Here is a 24890-nt window from a genome sequence, read left to right as displayed (position 1 = left end):
CAGCAAAGGAAACAATCAACCAAGTGAAAATACAACATAGAGAATGGGAGAAAATATTTTCAAACTATTCATTCCAATGGGAATTCACATTCAAAATATACAAGGAGCTGAAATATCTCAACAACAATAAAAAAAATCTGTATTATAAAATAGATGAATTATCTGAACAGACTTTTCTCAAAAGAAGACCTACAAATGGCCAACAAGTATATTAAAAGATCGCCAAACATCACTAATCATCAGGGAACTACAACTCAAAACCACATTTATGTGTCATCCTACCCTAGTTAGGATGACTATTATAAAAAGGACAGAAAAAAAAATAAATGTTGGTGAGAATGTGGAGAAAAGGGAGCTCTTATACACTGTTGGTGAGAATGTAAACTAGTACAACCACTCTGGAGAACAGTATATAGGTTCTTCAACAAACTACAGATAGAACTACCATATGATCCAGCAATCCCACTAATGGGCATTCATCCAAAAAAAAAATGAAATTAGTATATCAAAGAGAATCTGTACCCCCATGTTTATTGCACTATTTACAATGGCTAAGACATGGAATCAACCTTAGGTGTCCAACAACAGATGAATAGATAAAGCAAATGAGGTATATACACTCAATGGAATATTACTGAGCCATAAAAGAGAAATGAAATCCTGTCATTCTCAGCACCATGAATGGAACTGGAAGACATTACATCAAGTGAAATAAGAAAAGTTAAACACCACATGTTCTCATTATATATAGAAGCTAAAAGCAAGTTGATCTCATAGAAGTAAAAAGTAGAACAGAGGATATTGGAGGCTGAGATAGGTAAGGGTTGGGGGGAACAAAGGAGATTTGTTAAAGGGAATAAAATTAGAGCTAGACAGGAAGAATATAATATGGTGTTCTATAGCACTGTAGGGAAACTGTAGTTTATATTATAAATTTCAAATAGAAGGATATTGAATGTTTCCAACACAAAGAAATGATAAATGTTTGAGATGATGGATATGCTAATTACCCTGATGTGACGTTACCCTGATGTATCAAAACATCACTATGTACTTCCATAAACATGTATGATTGTTAACATGTCATTTTAAAGAAGTAAATTAAATTAATTTTTTAAAAGGGAAGGATATTAAACTAATAAATAAGAAAAATTACCAAAAACTCTTCCAAATATGTGTTGAATCAATGAATGGTAAACGAATAACCAATCAGTCAATGAGTAGATAAGGAGCCATAAGAAGTTTTTCTGTCATAAAAAAAGGAATACCAGTCTTAGCTCAGTCCCTGTAATTTCTAGTGCTGCTTTAATTTATGATTTGTTGATTAATTAATTTGTACCCTCTGTGTCACAGGCCTTCTCAAAATCAGGAAATAATTTTAAATTATTCATAACTAAATCATGGGTAAATGTTTACAGAGGACGATAAGTTGATAAATGTTAGGTTAACACTGCTTTATGATTAGGAAAATAACCAAAACATAATTAAATCTATTAATATATACTTGTAACATGTGAGGATGTTGAGAAATTGATTTGATTTTGAAAAGCAAGAAAACACATTTCTACTTAGGAAACAGTGTTTTTCTGCTGGGTTTTCATTTCCCTTCTTTTATTCAAAAAGTATTAATTGAATATTTACTGGAGTAAGTTAAACTTCTGGGGCTGGGAGTTAAGGAGGAAGATGTCCTTGTCCTGACCCTAAGATAGTACCATTGAGTGGGAAAAACCCAAATCTGTAAACTAAATGGAAATGCACAAAGAATTCAGTAAGTGCTGTAGACACAGTGAGTGTGTGAGGGTTGGGGGCTCCAACACATATTATTTCTCTGTGACTATATCCCCATACACCAGAGTTCCAAAAAGTACACTTTCTTGAGATTTTTTAGTTCATTGAGTGAAATGTAACAGTTCTATACCTCTGTTCAATTGAGAAAAGAGGGCTAAGAGTATTTACCTATTTCTCCAGAAAATCAAGAATTTTTACACTTTAAATTCCCTGTAGGTTTATATTTTTGTAATTATTGAATTAATACCAGTGCAAACTAAAGAATATTCTTTTATTGTCCAACATTACAAAAAAAAATTTCTTCCAGACTATAACAAGAAACCTCTTACCTTCGAAAGCTGCTTGGTTGGGTTAAAAAAAAAAAATAGAGTAACTTAAAAAGTCAGTGAATCCCATATTCTTTAAATAATTCAGTTAAGAATTAAGGTTAAAACTTTTATAGATAATGTACATATTTTCTGTTAACAAATACTATCCAATAACTTTATTCTCTGTATTTCTCTAGTTTCTTACAGATAGTAATGAAAAACTTAGAAATATGACATAATTGAAAAACTGATAGACTAAAGCTCAAGAGAGTGGAATTCTGGATAGAGTTAATTATTAATTAATTATTGACAAGTTATTTAACATATCTGAGTATTGTCTGTTGGGAAAAATGTTGAAAGTAACCTTAGCCAAGCTGGTGATCAGCTTAAACACCATAGCACATAAAGGATCTGTGAGATGCCTCAGGAAATGAGACACTTCCAAGGGGCATAGTTTGAAAGAAAACCCCAATAGATCTTTCTGCCTCTAAAAATAAATTCATTATTTTCTTTAAATTGCTAGAGAAGTGAATGAAGCACAGAGCCATAGAAAAAATAAAAATAAATATTATTATCAAAGAAAATTCCACATGGGAAGTAAATAAAATACCCAGTCACAACTGGAAAGATTCTGCTTACTATGATATTTCTAGATTTTTAAAAAATGTTATATGCATGCATATTTTCTATGTATCCAAAGCTTATAGTAAGCAGGAAAATCCAGAGTCATTAAGAAAGTTCATGCTTCACTTCTTTTTATTCCTTTGCTGTAAAAAGAACTCTCATTAGAAATAAACATTCTGTATCTGCACCCAAAGGTAGAAAGCTGAACTGAAAAATAACTATAACCTACACAAAGACTTTCTATGTTTTAAAAAAATGACTGAAATTTTAAGGTTATGTAAATTGATAATTTTTTTGACGTTTAGATTTAATCTTGAAATACGTAAAACATTAACTTCGTTTTTTTGGTTTTGGTTGGTATTATTTTAAGTGCTTATGGCAAGTAAATGGCTAGGATAATGAAGGCTAAGGAAATAGCTCACAGTCATACAGCTTGCAAGTGGTAGGGCTTAGATATTTAACTTAGAAATTCAGTCCTGCTCATTTTCCAAAATAGCAGGATCACCATTGCAACTGATTACATAAACAAAACATTTGTAATTCATTTATTCATTATGCAAATGTTTGACGAGAGTCTACTGGTATGGCTTAGATATTTGTCTCCTTCAAATCTCATGTTAAAATGTAATCCCCAGTGCTGGAGGTGGGGCCTGGTGGAAGGTGTTTGGGTCTGGAGGTGGATCCCTCGGGTTGGAGCTGTCCTCACAATAGTGAGTGGGTTCTCCTGAGATCTGGTTGCTTAGAAGTGTGTGGTGCCTTTCCCCCTTTCTCTCTTCCTCCCATTCTGGCCATGTGAGATGCCTGCTCCTCCCTTGCTTTCTACCATAATTGTAAGCTTTCTGAGGCCCTCACCAGAAGCAGTTGCCTGCACCACATTTCTTGTACTATCTGCAGAACCATGAGCCAGTTAAACCTCTTTTCTTTATAAATTACCCAGCCTCAAGTATTTCTTTATAGCGTCAGAAGGACTGCCTAATCCACCGACCCTATGTCAGATACTATTGTGAGTGTTGCTATACAGCAGTGAACATGAGACAAAATTCCAAAGGTGTGCTGGTATGTTGTGTCTTCGTTCTCATTGGTTTCAAAGAACATCTTCATTTCTGCCTTCATTTCATAGTTTATCCAGTAGTCATTCAGGAGCAGGTTGTTCAGTTTCCACGTAGTTGTGCAGTTTTGAGTGAGTTTCTTAATCCTGAGTTCTAACTTGATTGCATTGTGGTCTGACAGATTGTTGGTTATGATTTCTGTTCTTTTGCATTTGCTAAGGAGTATTTTACTTCCAATTATGTGGGTCAGTTTTAGAATAAACGAGATGTGGTGCTGAGAAGAATGTAAATTCTGTGGAGTGGGGGTGGAGAGTTCTGTAGATGTCTATTAGGTCGGCTTGGGCCAGAGCTAAGTTCAAGTCCTGAATATTCTTGTTAATTTTCTGTATCATTGATCTGTCTAAAATGGAGAGTGGAGTGTTAAAGTCTCCCAATATTATTGTGTGGGAGCCTAAGTCTCTTTATAGGTCTCAAAGAACTTGCTTTATGAATCTGGGTGCTCCTGTATTAGGTGTACATATAATTAGGATAGTTAGCTCTTCTTGTTCCATTGACCTCTTTGCCATTATGTAATGCCCTTCTTTCTCTCTTTTGATCTTTGTTGGTTTAAAGTCTGTTTTATCAGAGACTAGGATTGCAATCCCTGCTTTTGTTATTATTATTATTATTATTTGCTTTCCATTTTCTTGGTAAATATTCCTCCATCTTTTTACTTTGAGCCCATGTGTGTGCTATATTCTCCTGAATATATATATATATATATATATATATATATATACACACACACACACACACACACACACACACACACACACACATATACATATACATCTATAGATAGATAGATAGACATGCTATATTCAGGAGACCCATCTCGCTGTAGGAGAACTACAAACCACTGCTCATGTGAGATGGGTCTTCTGAATATAGCACATTGATAGGTCTTGACTCTATCCAATTTGCCCCACTGTGTCTTTTAATTAGGGCATTTAGCCCACTTACATTTAAGGTTAATATTGTTATGTGTGAATTTGATCCTGTCACTATGATACTAGCTGGTTATTTTGCTTGTTAGTTGATGAATTTTCTTAATAGTGTGGATGGTATTTACAATTTGTTATGTTTTTTGCAGGGGCTAGTACCAGCTTATCCTTTCCATATTGAGTGCTACCTTCAGGAGCTCTTGAAAAGCAGGGATGGTGGTGACAAACTCTCTCAGCATTTCCTTGTTTGTAAAATATTTTATTTTTCCTTCACTTATGAAGCTTAGTTTAGCTGGATATGAAATTCTGGATTGAAAATTATTTTCTTTAAGATTGTTGAATATTGGCCCCCCACTCTCTTCTGACTTGTATGGTTTCTGCAAAGAGATCTGCCATTAGTATGATGGGCTTCTCTTTGTGTGTAAGACAAACTTTCTGGCTGCCCTTAACATGTTTTCCTTCATTTCAACCTTGGTGAATCTGCCGATTATCTTTCTTGGGGTTGCTGTCCTTGAGAAGTATCTTTGTGGTGTTCTCTGTAATTCCTGAATTTGAATGTTGGCCTGTCTTGCTAGGTTGTGGAAGTTCTCCTGAATAATATCCTGAAGAGTGTTTTCCAACTTCATTCCATTCTCCCCATCACTTTCAGGTACACCAATCAAATGTAGGTTTGGTCTTTTCACCTAGTCCCATATTTCTTGGAGGCTTTGTTCATTCTTTTTCATTCATTCTTCTGTTGCTCTCTTCAGAGCTTGCAGACAGGAATATTTCTGTCTGCTGAAGCTGTGCCCACAGCTGCCCCTTGTCCCAGGTGCTCTGTCCCAGGGAGATGGGAGTGTTATCTATAAGCCCCAGACTGGGGTTGTTGCCTTTCTTTCAGAGATGCCTTGCCCAGAGAGGAGGAATCTAGAGCAGCAGACTAGCTACAGGAGCTTTGCTGAGTGGTGGTGGGCTCTGCCCAGTTCTAACTTCCTAGTGGCTTTGTTTACACTGTGAGGGGAAAACTGCCTACTCAAACCTCAGTAATGGTGGACGCCCCTACCCAACCAAGCTTGAGTTTCCCAAGTCGACTTCAGACTGCTGTGCTGGTGGTGAGAATTTCAAGCCAGTAGATCTTAGCTTGCTGGGGTCCATGAGGTGAGATCCACTGAGCTAGACCAATTGGCTCCCTGGCTTCAGCCCTCTTTCAAGGGGAGTGAATGGTTCTGTCTTGCTGGCATTCCAGGTATTACTGGGGTATGGGAAAAAAAATCCTGGAGCTATCTTGGTGTCTGCCCAAACAGCCGCCCAGTTTTGTGCTTGAAACCCAGGGCCCTGACAAACCCACAGCCAATGTAATACGGAATGGGCAAAAACTAGAAGCATTCCCTTTGAAATCTGGTACTAGACAATGATGCCCTCTCTCACCACTCCTATTCAATATGGTATTGGAAGTTCTAGCCAGAGCAATCAGGAAAGAAAAAAAAAAATAAAGGGTATTAAATTAGGAAAGGAGGAAGTCAATTTGTCTCTATTTGCAGATGACGTGATTGTCTATTTAGAAGACCCCATCGTCTCAGCCCGAAATCTCCTGAAACTGATAAGCAACTTCAGCAAAGTCTCAGGATACAAAATCAATGTGCAAAAATCACAAGCATTCCTATACCCCAATAACAGACTTAAAGAGAGCCAAATCAGGAATGAACTGCCATTCACAATTGCTACAAAAAGAATAAAATACCTAGGAATACAATTAACAAATAATGTAAAGGGCCTTGTCAAGGAGAGCTACAAACCACTGCTCAACGAAATAAGAGAGGGCACAAACAGATGGAGAAACATTCCATTTTCACGATTAGGAAGAATTTATATCATGAAAATGGCCATACTGCCCAAAGTAATTTACACATTCAACACTATGCCCATCAAGCTACCAATGACCTTCTTCACAGAACTGGAAAGAAGGAGAGCCCACATAGCAAGTCAATTCTAAGCAAAAAGAACAAAGCTGGAGGCATCACACTGCCGGACTTCAAACTATACTACAAGGCTACAGTAATCAAAACAGCATGCTAGTGGTACCAAAACAGAGATATTGACCAATGGAATAGAACAGAGGCCTCAGATGCAATGCCACACATCTACAACCATCTGATCTTTGACAAACCTGACAAAAACAAGCAACGGGGAAAGAGTTCCCTGTTTAATAAATGGTGTTGGGAAACCTGGCAGCCATGTGCAGAAAACAGAAACTGTACTCCTTCCTGACACCTTACACTAAAATTAACTCCAGATGGATTAAAGACTTAAACATAAGACCTAACACCATAAAAACCCTTGAAGAAAATCTAGGTAAAACCATTCAGGACATAGGCATAGGCAAGGACTTCATGACTAAAACACCAAAAGCATTGGCAACAAAAGCCAAAATAGACAAATGGGACCTAATTAAATTCCAGAGCTTCTGCACAGCAAAAGAAACAATCATTAGAGTGAATTGGCAACCAACAGAATGGGAAAAAATTTTTGCAATCTACCCATCTGACAAAGGGCTAATATCCAGAATCTACAAAGAACTAAAACAGATTTACAAGAAGAAAACAAACAAGCCCAATCAAAAGTGGGTGAAGGATATGAATAAATACTTTACAAAAGAAGACATATATGAGGCCAACAAACATATGAAAAAAATGCTCATCATCACTGGTCATTAGAGAAATGTGAATCAAAACTACATTGAGATACCATCTCATGCCAGTTAGAATGGAAATCATTAAAAAACCTGGAGACAACAGATGCTGGAGAGGATGTGGAGAAATAGGAACACTTCCACACTGTTGGTGGGAGTGTAAATTAGTTCAACCATTGTGGAAGACAGTGTGGCGATTCCTCAAGGACCTAGACATAGAAATTCCATATGACCCAGCAATCCCATTACTGGGTATATATCCAAAGGATTATAAATCATTCTACAATAAGGTCACATGCACACGAATGTTCATTGCAGCACTGTTTACAATAGCAAAGACTTGGAACCAACCCAAATGCCCATCGATAATGGACTGGACAAGGAAAATGTGGCACATATACACCATGGAATACTATGAAGCCATAAAAAATGATGAGTTCGTGCCTTCATAGGGACATGGATGAATCTGGAAATCATCATTCTCAGCAAACTGACACAAGAACAGAAAATCAAACACCGCATGTTCTCACTTATAGGTGGTTGTTGAACAATGTGAACACATGGACACAGGGAGGGGAACATCACACACTGGGGTCTGTGGGGGGGGAACTAGGGGAGGGACAGCAGGGGCTGAGGAGTTAAGGAGGGATAACTTGGGGAAAAATGCCAGATATAGGTGATGGGGAGGAAGGCAGCAAACCACATTGCCATGTATATGCCTATGCAACAATCTTGCATGTTCTTCACATGTACCCCAAAAACTCAATTAAAAAAAAAAATATATATATATATATGAAAAGAAACCCAGGGCCCTGGTTGTGTTGGCACCTGAGGGAACCTCCTGGTCTGTGGGTTGTGAAGACCATGGGAAAGGTGTAGTATCTAGGCCAAGTGCAAGGCACAGTCCCTCATGGCTTCCCTTGGCTAGGGGAGGGAGTTCCTTGATCCCTTGCACTTCCTGGGTGAAGCAATGCCCCACACTGCTTCCGTTCACCCTCCATGGGCTGCACTCACTCTCTAACCAGTCCCAATGAGACGAGCAGGGTACCTCAGTTGGAAATACAGAAATCACTTGCTTTCTGCATTGGTCTCACTGGGAGCTGCAGACTGGAGCTGTTCCTATTCGGCATCTTGCCAGACACTGATCTGAAACTATTTTTAATATAATATAAGTGCTGAGTTTGGTGTGGAGTATATGCAAATGGAATGGCCAAGTGGAAATACAAGGGAATATACTGTACCTTGTTTTACCTGTAAGGAACACACACCTGACAAAAGGCAATTTTCACATCCAATGTTGGTTCACTGCAGTAGTATAAGAAATGGAGGCTCATAAATACCTAGAGGGAAAAAAAATGGAGCATAAGTTTCCAAGTCACTATTTTTTCATTATTTAACAATATAGATTTTGGCATAATTTGAGTTATATGCAAGGTATCATGCACAACATATCTCCAGTATAATCCTTATCTTGACCCATACTATGCCTTTCACAAATTGTATTTAATAATGAAATAAGGTTAAAACGTCATATCTTTTATAATAATCAATTCCATCACACTCATAAAGATTAGATATAAGAAAGTGGGCATACCTAATAATTTAAAGTGAAATACATCCTATTATAATGTAATTTCATTTCTAAAATTTAATTTACAGAAAAAACCTCAAACATATGCTCAATAGTATATATATATTTATTGTAGAATAAAAACACTATTAAATAAAATATGATTTATAATAGAATTCTATATAGATCTTGGAGTAATTATATTAGAGCTTAGTGTATCAGTATAGATAAATTTTTCAAACATGATGTTGACTGAGAAGAATAGCAGTTTGTAACAGATATAAAGAATATACTTTATTCATGTAATTTTTTAAAATTACAAAATATGCAAAAACGATTATATGTGATTTTTAAGTACATATAACTGTGGAGCAAAAAAATATAAGGCACCATATTAGCATAAATTTGATCTTGGTGGGAATTACAACGATTCAGTTAGATGATTTTCTGCATGTTCAAAATATTCTTTAAGTTTGTAAAATTTTAAGAAGAGGAAAAAGTCATCTAATGATAGTATTACCGAATTAGATACTGGTAATGGGAATGATACAGCAACATCAGAGAAGCACAAATAAGTTTTTTTCAGTTCAATTAAATACACTTTGTTGAATATTTATTATGTGCAAAATGCACAATTCTGTAAGATTAAACCATTTAAAAACACTATCAATATGAGACTTTGGTTTCTGGCAATAGGATTGACAAGTATCCTAAAAATTACTATCAGTGCAAAATTTCCAAAAATGTTAAATAAAATCCACAAAACATCTTTTAGAATGCATAGTTGAGCTGTCGAAAACAAAAGCATGAAAAGTTCTGAGAAGCTGAAAACAATGTGAAAGGATACATGCAGAGAAGTAAATGAGCTGAAGCTGCTGTTTGTTCCAGACCAACTGCTGATGTCTTATGATTAGAACTTTATTTGTTCATTTTTATTATTATACTTTAAGTTCTGGGATACATGTGCAGAATGTGCAGGTTTGTTACATAGGTATACACGTGCCATAGTGCTTTGCTGCACCCATCAACCCATCATCTACACTGGGTATTTCTCTTCATGCTATCGCTCCCCTAGTCCCCCAGACCTCTACAGGCCCAGTGTGTGCTCTTCCCCTCCCTATGTCCACATGCTCTCATTGTTCAACTCTCACTTATGAGCGACAACATTCGGTGTTTGGTTTTCTGTTCCTGTGTTAGTTTACTGAGAATAATGGTTTTTCATTTGTTTGTGTCTTCCTTATTTCCTTGAGCAGTGGTTGGTAGTTCTCCTTTACATTGTATTCCTAGGTATTTTATTCTCTTTGTTGCAATTGTCAATGGGAGTTCACTCATAATTTGGTTCTCTTTTTGTCTTACATTGGTATATAGGAATGCCTGTGATTTTTGCACATTGATTTTGTATCCTGAGACTTTGCTGAAGTTGCTTATCAGCATAAGGAGATTTGGGGCTGAGATGATGGGGCTTTCTAAATATTCAATCATGTCATCTTCAAACAGAGACTATTTGCCTGCCATCTTGCCAGACACTCAGAACTTTAGTTCTTAAAGGGTAGCATGCAGAGTACAGGAAGCAAGATTTAGACCTATCTATGATGGGAAGTCATACTGGAGACACTGCATAAAGCTTACTATAAGACACTTTCAATAAACTTCTGGAGGAAGCAAAATAATCCAAGCGATAGGGTTTGAATTATGAGGTCAAATGTTTTGCATTGGAACTTGCGCAGATATTTTAAATTTAAGGAAGACTGAATGGATAAGAGTATATAAGACATTCCTGAAGAAGAACAAGTGGGTGTTTGCCTAGGGTGAGGGGGGGAATTGTTTTACCAGAGATCAACAACAATTATAAAGGTGTGATAAGCAAATATATATAGAATTGATGCCGTAATACTCTATGAATTAATAGACTACCGAGCCCAGAACAGGCACAGACATATATAGAACCTGATTATGTCAAAGTATGCATTGCAGACATCTGAGGAAATAAGAAACTATGCATTAAATCATGCTGATTTGCCCCAATTGGTCACTATATGTGGTTGGGGAGGAAGTAGATTGCTGTTGTAAGTCAATTCTCTATGGGCCTCTCATATTTCCACATTTTTCAAACAGAAACACTAGCTGCCTTTGTTCCAGACTATCTTCCTAAGTATTTTTCTATAGCAGACAACCTTGAAAGATAGAGATAGTATCTCCTTCTGGAGCAAAGAGCAGAGCTGATGACTCTGGGGCTCTCTGGGGCAAAAGTCAAGCATGTTTACTGCCCATTACAAAAGATTCAGGTTCGCTTAGCTTGAGGTTTCTCTTCAGTAATGCAACCTACTGTGGTGCCAGGCGTCACCTGAATTGCTGCATCACCTTATGGAAATCGGGGTCCAAGGAAACGACATGAGTTCTGAGATTCTAGCTGCTACTATTCCTTTGAGTAATAAACTCCCTAGTATCTGACCCAGGAGTCACGTATCTTCTGCTAATATCCATGAAACTGTCAAAGGCTAACTTGCGAACTTGCAAGTAGGGTAACATCTCAGACTCTCCAGCATTCTTGACAATCCCTACATCATGTTGTACACAAAAAATAATTCCAGACAGATCAGAAACTTCAGGAAAGGCCAAACTTTAAATAACATTTTAAAAAATGGTTGAATGTATCCATGAAATCAATCATAAATAATATATATGCTAAGCTCTGAAAAAATATATTAAGAAAATAAACTATATTAAAATTAATAATATCTGTTTATGAAAATACGTGATAATTAGTTTAAAAAGTAGTCCCCAAATTTGAAATAAAAATACATATAAACAGTGAAAAATGTATCCAGAATCCATAAAAACTCCTTAAAAATCAATAAGAAAAGACAAAGGACTAATATATAAATAAACCCCCAAAATGGAAGAATTTCATGAAAAAAATATACAAGGGCTCATAAATATATGTGTACCTTAAAATCGTATTGAGATACTACTTTATATCCTTCAAGTTGTCCAAAACTGAAAAGTATAATAAATATTCAGTATTTGAAAGGGAGTTGATGAGAATATTTGTACATTGCTAATAGTTGTGGCAATTGGAATAACTCAATTTAGAGAAAAAATACCATTATTTAGTAAATTTGTGCACAGCCTACAATGCAATAACTCCACATCTACACATATTCCTAGAGTAACTCTTACATTTTTGTACCAGTATACATGTACAAGAAACCTCATTAGAATATTTTTGTAATAGCATAATAAATAATATAAATGAGCTCTGGAAAAAACAAATATTGGTAGAAAGAACAATGGATAAATAAATTGTGGTATTTTTCTTTAATAGAATACCACGTGGCAACGAAATAGTTGAACAGCGTTAACTATTGTCAACTATGACAAAATCTCATATATATTTTAAGTAAACAAAAAAGTTATGCTTAATCCATTTATGAAATTTTGAAAATATGCACAATTAAATAATATCTTATTTAAGAATATTGCTTTAGTGTGATAAAACTTTTTTAAAAGCAAAAGAATAAAAATGCAAAATTGAAGAGATTAGATAATGATCCTGAGGAGACGAGGAACACCACTGGGAAGGGGCATACAGGGAGCTTCAAAGACATAAGCTATGTCTACTTCTTGAAGCTGGGCAGTGGGGTCACACATGTTTGTTACATTATTTAAACAGGTGAAATATATAGTATTGGATGTTTCTAAAATATTTTATAGAAAAATGGTCTAGTGACACAAGTCCTTCGGTCTTCTGCTGGGCCTTGTTGTGTATGCACGTTTGATTTGATGTACCAGACGCTCATAATAGCCACTAACAGGAAATGCTCTTGAGAAATGCTGAGGTTTGTAAAGTAGAAAGAAAAAAGAAACCATTAAACTATTGAATTAATAAATTCTAGAACTTTTCCCCTTTTAGGTTTTTTGTTATATGAGAAAATTCTCTATAAAAAAATACTAAAATATAATCTGTACATAAAAAAAACAAAACAAAAGAAGCATTTACTCTTTAAATTTTAGTCTGTAAGGTTACCTTATTCCATGTCCAGGGATTTTATGCATATTTTTTGCCAGACAGTAACCACTACTTTGTTAATGTTTTATTTTAAAAAAACGTTTTGATTCAAGTTTAATTTACACAGCAGAATGAACCATTTTTAAATGTGCAAGTGGATGAATTTTGAAAAATGCATATATCCTTGAAACACACATTCCAATGAATAGAGAATAGTCTGAAAACCCCATGTCCATTTTCTGGGCAATACTCCTCACCCTCCGAACAATGTCCTATCTTCTTTCATTATAAATTAGTTCTTCTCCTAGAACTAATGTAAATGAAATTACACAGTATGTACTCTGTTTTGTTGGGCTCCTTTTGCTCAGCAAAATGTCTTTAGTATTCATTCACGTTAGTGTATTTATCAGTAATTGTCCCTTTTTATTGGTGACAAAAATGTACCACAGTTTATTGATTCTGCATGTGGACAGTTGAGATGTTTCTATTTTTTGGATATTATAATAATGCTGCTATGATCATATACGAATATGTCATTTTGCACAGGTATGTTTTCATTTATCTTGGAGAAATACCTAAAGAAGAAATTATTGGATCATGGGATAAGATTATGCTTAATTTTTTAGTTTCTAATTTTTATAGAAACAAGTCAGCTAAACATATTGATGGGGTACATGTGAAATTTTAATATAAATATACAATGTGTAATGACTAAATCAGGATAATTGGGATACCTATCACTTCAAGCATTTATCATTTCTTTGTGTTAGAAACATTTTAGTTCCACTCTTCTAGTTATTTTAAAATGTACAATAAATTATTGTTAACTATAATCATCCTACTGAACACTAGATCTTATTCCTTCTAACTACTTGGATTTCTGTACCCATTAACCAACCCCTGTTTACTCCTTCCTCTCCACTACTCTTCCCAGCCTTTGGTAATCATCATTCTACTCTCTATCTCCATGAGATCAATTTCTTTAGCTCCCATATATGAGTGAGAACATGCAGTATTTGTCTTTTCATGGTTGGCTTATTTCCCTTAACAAAATGTCCTCCAGTTCTGTCCTTGTTGTTGTAAATGATGGGATCTCATTGTCTTTTGTGGTTGAAAAATACTCCATTTTGTATATATATGTACCACAGTTTCTTTATGCATTCATCTGTTGATAGACACCTAGGTTGAAGGAATATGTTTCACTTATGAAAAGTTGTCAGAACCATTTTCTTTTTTTGGGGGGGCGGGACGGAGTTTCGCTCTTGTTACCCAGGCTGGAGTGCAATGGCGCGATCTCGGCTCACCGCAACCTCCACCTCCTGGGTTCAGGCGATTCTCCTGCCTCAGCCTCCCGAGTAGCTGGGATTACAGGCACGCGCCACCATGCCCAGCTAATTTTTTGTATTTTTAGTAGAGACGGGGTTTCACCATATTGACCAGGATGGTCTCGATCTTTTGACCTCGTGATCCACCCGCCTCGGCCTCCCAAAGTGCTGGGATTACAGGCTTGAGCCACGCGCCCGGCCAGAACCATTTTCAATCTCCTGCAGCAATGTATGAAAATTCAGTTGCTTCACATCCCTCCCAATATTTGGTGTTATCAGCTTTCTAAATTTTAACCATTTTAGTGAGTGTTTAAAAATATAATGATGACTAATAATTTTGAGAAATTTTTTTGTGTTTTTTGGCCATTTATTTATCTTCCTTGGTAAAGTGCTTTTCCAAGTCTTTTGCTCAGTGGATAGTGGACTGTGGGTGGGGAGAAGACTTTATCTTTTTATTACAAATTATAGAAATTCTTTATTCCTGTTAGAAACATGCACTATGAATATTTTCTTTCAGTCTTCAGCTCACATATTCAGCTTACTGTTATTTTTAAATTAGTAGTATTTTTAATTTTATAAATTTATTTTTTAATTTATTTTCCTTTTATGATTAGCTTGTTTTTAGTTTTGTCAAGGGATCTGTGCCTACACGAGGTTCATGGAGATATTCTCCTATATTTTCTTTCTGAAGCTTTAAATTGTCTTTTTCTTCTTTTTTTTTTTTTTAGTGGTTGTTCTAGAGCTAACACCCTGCATTTTTAATTTATAATAATCTAGTTTCAAATAATATTATTCTGCTTCACATGTAGTTTAAGAAACTTTTAATAGTATACGTCCATTTTCCTCTCCAATCCTTTGAGCTATTAATGTTATACATTTTACTTATACACACATTACAGACCTCATAAAACATTGCTATTATTTGTGCTTTCAAGACTCAATCATGTTTGGAAGAAATTAAGAAATTACTGAAAAGGTATTTTATATTTACTCACATAGTATAAAGGTGTGTAGTCCCTATACACCTCTTTAAAGTTTGTTTGTAAGAATTTGTAGGTTTGATGTTTTTTAAAATGGCATTTTAAGTTTATCTCTATTTTCAAAATGTTCATTCTCAGCATTCAAAATATTTTGTTCCATTGTTGTTCCACTGTCTAGTAGCATGCATTAAACAGGGAAGTCTTCCAGTCACTTTTTGATCTTTTCTCAGTCTTCTCACAGCACTTTGTTCATTACTTCTATTATAAATGTCATATAATATTTTAACTGTTCACTTAAATGCCTTTTCCATTCTATTTAAGACCTTTTCAAGAAAAATGACTATGTTTTATTAATATTCACAACCCCAGGGTCTACAACTATTGTTGATATGTAGATAATGTTGAGAAAATGTTTATTGAATGAAAGAAGAATCAAATTGTAAAAGTACAGATCTAAGTTTTTTTCATTATCTCCTCATATTGACACCTGCGCATTTGCGATACATTTGATGCTAACAAATAGAAGCAAAGAGTTTGCAGTAGTGGAAATATGAAGGAAAGAATCCAAGCACAATGACTTCAGAAATGCAACCCGCAGGGATGTTAAAAGCTCTGCACTGCTGAAGTGGGCATGTGAAAAATAATAACATCCAGCACCCCCCAACAAAACAATGTGTTCTAATTTTTAATGAATGAATAATCTTGCTATGAAAAGCAAGCATCCTGACCTTTCCTAGTTTGTATTACAAAGACTCCGGTGTAGCACCATAGCTGAAAAAGTTGCAAAGTCACTGTGTAATCTTCTTGTTCCACAAAGGCACCTTAAAAAATAAAGAATGTTTATGCTGACAATCCCAGCAAATTAAAAAAAAAAAAATGTGTTTGCTAATTGTATTTCCTAGAAGCATTGCAGAGAGCATTTGGCCCATTGCATAGAAACAACACAAATGGTCAAGGTGGTATCTCAATATTATAGTAAAGTGAAATTAGTGACAATATATTGGTGCAATATAGGACCTGTGAGTAGCTTGAAAGAGAAGAAGACGCTAATTTAGGAAGTTTAGTGCTTTCAATGACTAGCTGTTCTTCTGGGAAAAGCCCCATATATACATTTCTTGCTATGCAACACACTGTACTTAGTTTCTCCTTATTTCGTGTCTAAAGGAATTACTGGATAGTCCAAACAAAGCAGGAGGCCAATTTGCATGAATGAGATACCCTTAAGAATTTATTAGGTTGAATTGACACACAGCAGCTGCTTTAAGAGAATATAACTATTATGTGTTTTCACAGCTTAGATCAATGTTTAAATTCTTGTGTATATGAGATGTGTCAACTAAACCACAGGAGGTTTAAAAAGCTTCACAAATGGCAAAAATTAAATTGTTCTGGGCAGCTCCAGGATTCCATGGTTTTTCACTGAAATGCACTATACAGAAGGAAAAACCATGAACTACTAATCATTAATTTAAAAAGTTCCAACAGTTTCTAAGTTCAATCAGTATACAATGTGATTATTATAAATGACATTTATAAAAGCCTACAAGCATATGTATGATATAAGAATACAAATTCATTGTTAATTAAAAATGACTTTGTGTTCTTGTATCATACATATACTTGCAGGCTGTCATAGACACATTTTGTCTCCTCCACATTCAAAAGGATTCTGCCTAAAATATTCGAAAGAACAGATTAAAATATGTCTTGAAACAAGTAATTCTCTTTTCAGGGGCTGCCGTAGAAAACAGAATTAAATTAAATTTTCTAACAATAACTGTGCGTACGCTTACTTTAAGATACTATCAAATTCCTAAGTAGATGTGCTATCATTTAGAGCAGGAGGCAGCAAATTATGGTCCATCAGCCAAATTCAGTTTATCACCTGTTTTAGTAAAATTGTATCTGAACACAGCCATCTATTAGTTTATAAAATGTCTAAGGTTGCTTTCACTTTAAAATTGCAGAATTGAGTAATCATGGGAGGAACTGTATGAGCTATAAAGCCTAAGATATTTACTAGTTGGCCTTTATAGAAAAAGTTTACCAACCTCTGATTTAGAGCATGCTAACTGACAAAGACCAGAAGTATACATACTCTCTAAAATAATATCTAATTTCTCATAAATAATAGCTCTATAGTTTTACATCTAAAACTTAGATATTTGTTAAAATATTGTTCATATAAAAAGATAGAAGTAAAATTATTTAATCTTGATGACAAAAAAAAGCATGATTTGCAACCAGTTGGAAAAAATTAATTAACATCAGAGTTATCACCAAAAAAGAAAGGGACACCAAACAAGATAGCTAGTACAACAGATTATTCCCAATACTATAATGATTCAGTAATATGGTAAGCATAGACATAGACAGCATACAAATATGAGAAATAATGTGTGGAATCTGAATGGAAACAAAAGAGGAAGCTCACTCAGAATGGTGAAGACTTCAGTTTTGTAAATCCAGCCATGTTTGAGAACTTCTGGGGCACTGCAGACAGCTTATTGTCATTGCTTCTTTTCTTCTTCCAACTTCAATGAGTTACTCTTGTTAAGAAATTACATTGTAGTAATTTCCCAACTCTTTGTCTTTTTACTAAACAGTATACACTATGCATGGCTTAAATTGTAGACTAGGAAAAGGCAGTGGGTTACACAAGTCATAATCTGTGTGAGCTGAACTGAGATTGTAGAACTCCCAGATATTTTTCTTAAAATTAAAAAAAAAGTTCTTTCCATTATTTTGGAAAGTTGGAACTGCTGAGATGGAATGCAACAAGAAGTCAACACAAACTATTCTACAATAACAGTAAAACCAAAAAGGCAGAGAAAAGTAATAAAAATCAGAAGTAAGTGAATATTACATTAAATAGAATTTTTTTAAAAAAGAATTCAGCTATAAGCTATTACAACTAATCCATAACACAGAGCAGTTGAAAGAGATTTTTAAGTGATAAGGGGTAGATAACCCCACCACATAAAAAAATGTTTAAACTAAAGAGAGCTAGTATCCTACACTAATGTTAACAAAATAGCCTTTAAGGCAAAAAGTATTATTAGGAATTATAATAGTCACTACTTACTGGCAAAAAAGAAATGCCCCAAGAAAAGGTAAGTCTTGGACTTGTATGCACTTAGCATTATCTCAAAATGTGTAAAGCAAATATTAACACAATTAGAAGACTACAAAAGAAAACTGAAAAATTCACCATCAGAGTGAGAGATTTTAACACAGCTTCCTCGACAATTGATAAATCATGTGTAAAAAAAATCTTAAGGACAGTATAGAAAAGTACAAGTATCTCTTGCTTTTTATACAAACTCATATAATAACAAAAAAGTGAGGAATTCTCCTATTAATGTGTTGAGGTTCATATACCATCATACAAAGTTAATATAAGACAAGAGAATTGTAATCCAATCTTATGAACATACAGGTGAAATTTTTTTTTAATTATAAACCAAAATTATATGCTAGAAAAAAAATACACAAAATCAAATAGAGTGTATCCCAAGCATACAAGAATGTGGCAACTTGAGAATATCTAGTAATATAATTCAATATATTTAATTCATTAAATTAGAAAAATCCTTGTCATATTCAATAGGTAGAGAAAAAAAATTGATACCATTTCAAATCTATTCATGGTTAAAACACACAAATATATTTCACCAACTAGAAAAAAAGACATTTTTTCTTAATTGGGTAAGAGTTATCCATCAAAAACAGCAAATATCATATTTAATGATGGCATTAAATATGAAAAAGAGGCATTCCCTCTCAGATTTCATAAAATATAAAGTTGTCTACTATCATTGTTTCTATGCAATAGTACCCTGGAAATGAAACAAAATTTTTTAAATTGCCATATAAATTGAAAAAAACAAACTGTTCTCCACTGACAACATTGGGATTGTTTAGAAAGACACTGCAATAGCAATGACTAATTATTTTAACCAATAAAATAATTAAATAAAATTTTGGAAACAAATCATTAGTTTCTGATAATACCAAATGTTGTCAATTTTATAGAAAAATAAGATTAATACAATAATTAGTATATAAAACTCTGATTGATAAGTCCTATGCAACAATATTCAAGAAAACATTGATAATAGTTGGTAAGGTTGAAGCTATGTAAACTAAAAAAAACAATGATTCCACTTCTATGTATCTGCACTGAGAAACCTGACACAAAATGCAAGGAGAAATCATGTTCATTATCTCTCAGTTTTTAATAGTAAAATAAGTCAACACAACCTACCATGAGAGAAATTTATTCATGAAGGAAAATGCAAGACTGGAAGTGAATAAATTGGATCCAAATGTAACAGCATGGATACATTTCTAAAGCAATGTTTAAGAAGCACATGAAAATGACACTACTGATATATTCACTTACATAAAATTTAAAACACTGTTAATGAGTAAAAGGTGAAGCAGGAAGCACCAGTAATCTGCTTCCCTACCTAGACAACAATTGCGCTGACTGACAAAATCTGTATGATGTAACTATTTTGGAACTCTGAGGTCTATTGAAGGCTCGCAATTTCTAGGTTAATCCTCAGTATGAAGAAAGCCCACACCAATTAAAAACAAAATAAAACAAAACAAAATTTAAAAATAGCAAACAATAGGGTAGAAGGAGAATCTGATTTCCACAGTTATCGTGTTAGTAGATTTAAATTTTCAGTTTTTACATTGATGAAAGAAATTGAAGAGAACATAATAAATTGGAAAGATAATCCACGTCTATGGATTGGAGAAATCAATATTGTTAAAATGTCCATACTACTAAAAGTAATTTATAGATTTGATTCATTCCCTATCAAAATACCAATGATATTCTTCATAGAAACAGAAAAAACAATTCTAAAAATTATATGATACCACAAAATACCCAGAATAGCCAAAACTGTCCTAAGCAAAAGCGCAAATCTGGAGGAATCACATTACCTGACTTCAAATTATACTACAGAGCTATATTAACCAAAGCAGTATGGTACTGGCATAAAAATAGACACACAGACCAATGGAGCAGATGAGAGAACCCATAAACAAATCCATACATCTACAGTGAATTCATTTTCAACAAATGTGCCAAGAACATACATTGGGGAAAGAACAGTCTCTTCAATAAATGGTGCTGAGAAAACTGGATATCCATACGCAAAAGCATAAAACTAGACCCTAATTTCTCACAATAAACAAAATTCAAACCAAAATGGATTACAGTCTTAAATGTAAGACCTTAAACTATAAAACTTCTATAAGAAAACTTGGGGGAACTCTCCAGGATATTCAACTGGGCAAAGATTTATTGAGTAATACCCCACAAGTACAGGCAACCAAAGCAAAAATGGGCAAATGGGATAACAACAAGTTAAAAATTTCTGCACAGCAAAGGAAAAACAGTCAACAAAGTTAAGAGATCACCTATAGAATGGGAGAAAATATTTGCAAACTATCCATCTGACAAAGTATTAATAACCAGAATATATAAGAAGCTGCAACAACTCTATAAGAAAAAATTTGAAAAATCTGATTAAATAATAATAATTCAATGTTCAATAATAATTATATAATACATTTTAAGATAACTAGAAGTATTTAATTGTATTACTTGTAACATAAACAATAAATGCTTGAGGTGATATATACCCTATTTACCCTGGTATGATTTTTATGCATTGTATGCCTATATCAAATATCTCATGAACCCCATAACTATATACATCTACTCTGTACTCATGAAAATTAAAAATTAAAAAAATTACATTGTTTTCAATAAAAGTCACAAGTCATATTGAAAAAAAGGAAAGTATGGCTCATTCAAAGAAAAAAACAGAAAACTATCCCTGAGAAATGCCAGATGGCAAAACTATTAGACAATGACATTAAAACAATTCTCTCAAAGATGCTCAAAGAACTGAAGGAAGACATGGAATAAGTCAAGAAAATAATATATGAACAATAAAATATTAATAAAGAGAAATTCTATAAAGGAAAAAAAAATTCTAGAGCTGAAAAGTACAAGTAAAGTGAGAAAAATTCATTAGACACACTCCAAGGAATATTTAGCAGCAGAGTAAAAAAATCAATGTACTTGAATACAAAACAATAAAAATTATAGATTCTGAAGAATAGAAAGAAAGACTGAGAAAAAGTAAACAGAGCCTAAGTAACCTGTGGAACACCATTAAGTGAACCAACTTATACATTGTGGAGTTTCAAATGAAGACGGGAGAGACAGAACTTCCTTGCCAAAACTTCCCAAGTTTGATGAAAGATATAAATACCTAAGAAGCTCAACAAATGCCAGGTCTGATGAATCAAAAAGACCCCATGCTGAGATAAATTAAAATTCAACTGCTGAAAGCCAAAGACAGACAGAATATTGAAAGAAGTGATGCAGCACAAGAGATTCTTAATAAGATGATTAGCAGAGTTCTGATCAGCAATTTTGGAAGTCAGAAGGGAGTGGGATAATATATTCAAAGTCCTAAAAGAAAAAAAGTGTCAACCAAGAATCTAATGTTTAACACAAATGTATTTCAAAAGTAGGAAAGAAATTAAGACATTTCCAGATAAACAAAAGATGAAAGAGTTCACTACCACTAGACCTCCTTTGCAAGAAATGCTAAATAAAGTCATTCAGGTTAAAATGAAAGGACACGCAAAGCCATACAAAAAAATAACTCAGTAAAGGAAAATACAGACATGATTATAAAAGTTAGTTTTATTGCAACAATGGTTTGTAATTCTATTTTTTGCTTTCTACATAATTTAAGAGGCTAATGCACTGAGAAGAATTGCTTGTTTTGGGACACACACAATGTATAAAAATGTAATTTATAACATCAATAACTAAATAAAGAGAGTAAGGACAAAGTTGGAAAAAAAAGCAGTTTTGTATGTTATTGAAGTTAAGTCGGTATAAATTCAAATTGGTGTGATACAACTTCAACGTGTTAAATGGTAATCCCCATGCTACACACACACACACACACACACACACACACACACACACATAGTTATAGAGCCTACAAAAAAGAAAGTCAGAGGGAATTAAAATGTTTCCGTACAAAACACACACACACACACACACACACACACACACACACACACAAATCAACTGAACGCAAAAAAAGACAGTAATGCAGGAAATTCGGGACAAAAAAGCTCTGAGGCATAGAAAAAACAAATACCAAAATGCCAGAGTTTTCTCCTTCTTGTTGATCGTTTTAAATGTAAGTAGATTAAATTCTTCCATCAAAAGACAGATTGGCAGAATGGATTAAAAAACAAAACATGATTCAACTATATGCTATCTATAAGAGATTCACTTTAGATCCAAAGACAGAAATAGGCTGAAAGTCAGATAATGCAAAAATATATTTTGTGCATCCAGCACTTTGGGAGGCTAAGGTGGGAGGATCTCTTCAGGTCAGGAGTTCAAGACCAGCCTGGGCAATATATCAAGACCTTGTCTGTACAAAAAAATTATAAAATTAGCTGGGTATGGTGGTGCATGCTTGTAGTCCTAGCTACTCAGGAGGCTGAGGCAGGAGGATCACTTGAGCCAGGAGTTTAAGGCTGCAATGGGCCATTATCCCACCACTGCACTGCAATCTGGGCAACAAAGTGAGACCCTGTCTTGAAAACAAACAAAAAAGAATATTCAATAGAAATAGTAACCAAAAGAGAACAGGGATGGTTATGCTAATATCAGATTAGTAACTTTAAATCAAAAAGAGTTTACAATAAACAAACAGGACACTATATTAATAAACCATTCAAATCACCTAACAATAGACCATCAAAATAGAGGATGAAACAATTCATAAAATTGAAAGGAGAAATTGACAGATCTACCACAGTAGTTGGAGACTTCAATACCTTATTATAAATAGTAAATATAACAACCATACAAATACAAATTATATGTAAAGAAATAGAGAACTTGAACAGCACAATAAATGAACAATAACTAATAAGCATATACAGAACAGTCCTCCCCAAAACAACAGATTATACATTATTCTCAAGTGCACATGGGACATATTCCAGAATAGGAGATATGCTGGTCCAAGATGTAATACATGTATCTTCTCTGGTCACAACAGTATGAAGTTAGAATTCAATAAAAGAGAAAAACTTAAAAATTCAGAAATTTGTAGATATTAATAAGAATACTTTTAGACAACCAATGGATCAAATAAGAAATCATAAGGGAAATTATAAAATACTACAAGATGAATTAAAATGAAAACACAACACAGCAAAACTTGTATGCCATAGCAAGAGCAACGCTGAGGGAGAAATTTAGGGCTGCAAATACTTACAATACAAAAGAGAGAAAGATGTTGAATAACAACGTAACTTTGCACCTTAAGGAACTAGAAAAAGAAGAACATATTAATTTTAAACCTGGCAGATGTAAGAAAATAACCAAGATTTGAGCAGAGACCAACAAAATGGAGAATAGAAAAGCAATAGAGAAAATTGTCAAAACCTAAAATTTGTTTTTAAAAAGAGTAACAAAATTGACAAATCTTTAGCTGGATTTACTAAGTGAAAGAAGGAAGATTCAAATTACTGAAATCAGAAAGGAAAGGAAAGATATTACTGGGGACATTACTACAAATTCTACAGAAACAAAAAGGAAAATAAGAGATTACTATGATTGACTGTATGCCAACAAATTGATTAAACTAAATGAAATGGACAGACTCCTAGAAACATAAAACCTACTAATACAGATTCAAGTTAAAAAAACCATAAAGTCCGAATAGACCTGTAACTAGCAAGGAGATTACAACAATAGTCAAAAACACTCTGACAAAGAAAAAGCCTTAGACCTAATGGCTTCACTGGTGAATTCTAGCATTCTACCATACGAAGAAGAAATAATTTCAATTATTTTCAAACTTTCTCTGAAAACTGAATGAGAGGGAACACTTCCAGACTCATTCTATGAGATCAACATTGCCCTGAAACCAAACCAGGCAAAGATACTACAGGAAAATAAAACCACAGACCTATATCCCTGTGAATACTGATGGAAAAATCCTCAACAAAATATTGACAAACTCTTAGCGACAAAATACCAGCAACACATTAAAGGAATTATATACTATGACAAAATGAGATTTATTGCTAGAATGTAAGGATGGTTTAACATACAAAAATTAATCAATGTAGTAGATCTCATTAACAGAATGGAGAAAAACGTGAATATTTCAATTGATGCAGAAAAAGCATTTGACCAAATTCAACACCCTCTCATGATTTAAAAAAACTCAACAAACTAAAAATAGAAGGAAATTATCTCAACTAATAAGTGCCATATATGAAAAGCTCATCATGAACATTTTAATTGTGAAAGGGCAAAAGATATTCCTCTAACATCAAGGACAAGGCAAGGATGCTCACTTTCACCACTTCTATTCAACAAATTTCTGGGAGTTTCAGCCAGAGAAATGGGGGAAAAAACAGGAAAGAAGGAAATAAAGAAAGGGGATCCAAATTTGAAAGGAAGAAGTACAATTATCTTCGTTCACAGATAATCTGATTTTCTACA

At 34.1% G+C, this 24890-nt stretch overlaps 1 protein-coding gene across 8 annotated transcripts in view; it reads right to left on the bottom strand.

Moving 5' to 3' along the window:
• The window catches only part of MAPK10 (mitogen-activated protein kinase 10), a 314404-nt gene that overhangs the window by 158013 nt on the left and 131501 nt on the right, over positions 1 to 24890 (bottom strand). For 5 of the 8 annotated variants that reach the window (XM_017545154.2, XM_017545151.2, XM_017545155.2 and 2 more), the window contains exon 3: positions 8689 to 8760. In XM_017545154.2, coding sequence (XP_017400643.1) covers positions 8689 to 8754 — 66 coding nt within the window. In that variant the 5' untranslated portion in view covers positions 8755 to 8760. Of the gene's footprint in view, positions 1 to 8661; positions 8761 to 24890 lie in introns of all 8 variants that reach the window. The other 3 variants (XM_017545153.2, XM_037744509.1, XM_037744510.1) reach the window with 1 other exon arrangement.

The sequence above is a fragment of the Cebus imitator genome, unplaced genomic scaffold, assembly GCF_001604975.1.
Source record: "Cebus imitator isolate Cc_AM_T3 unplaced genomic scaffold, Cebus_imitator-1.0 Scaffold177, whole genome shotgun sequence".
NCBI classification, from domain to species: Eukaryota; Metazoa; Chordata; class Mammalia; order Primates; family Cebidae; genus Cebus; species Cebus imitator.
This window is presented reverse-complemented; position numbering and strand designations above follow the sequence as displayed.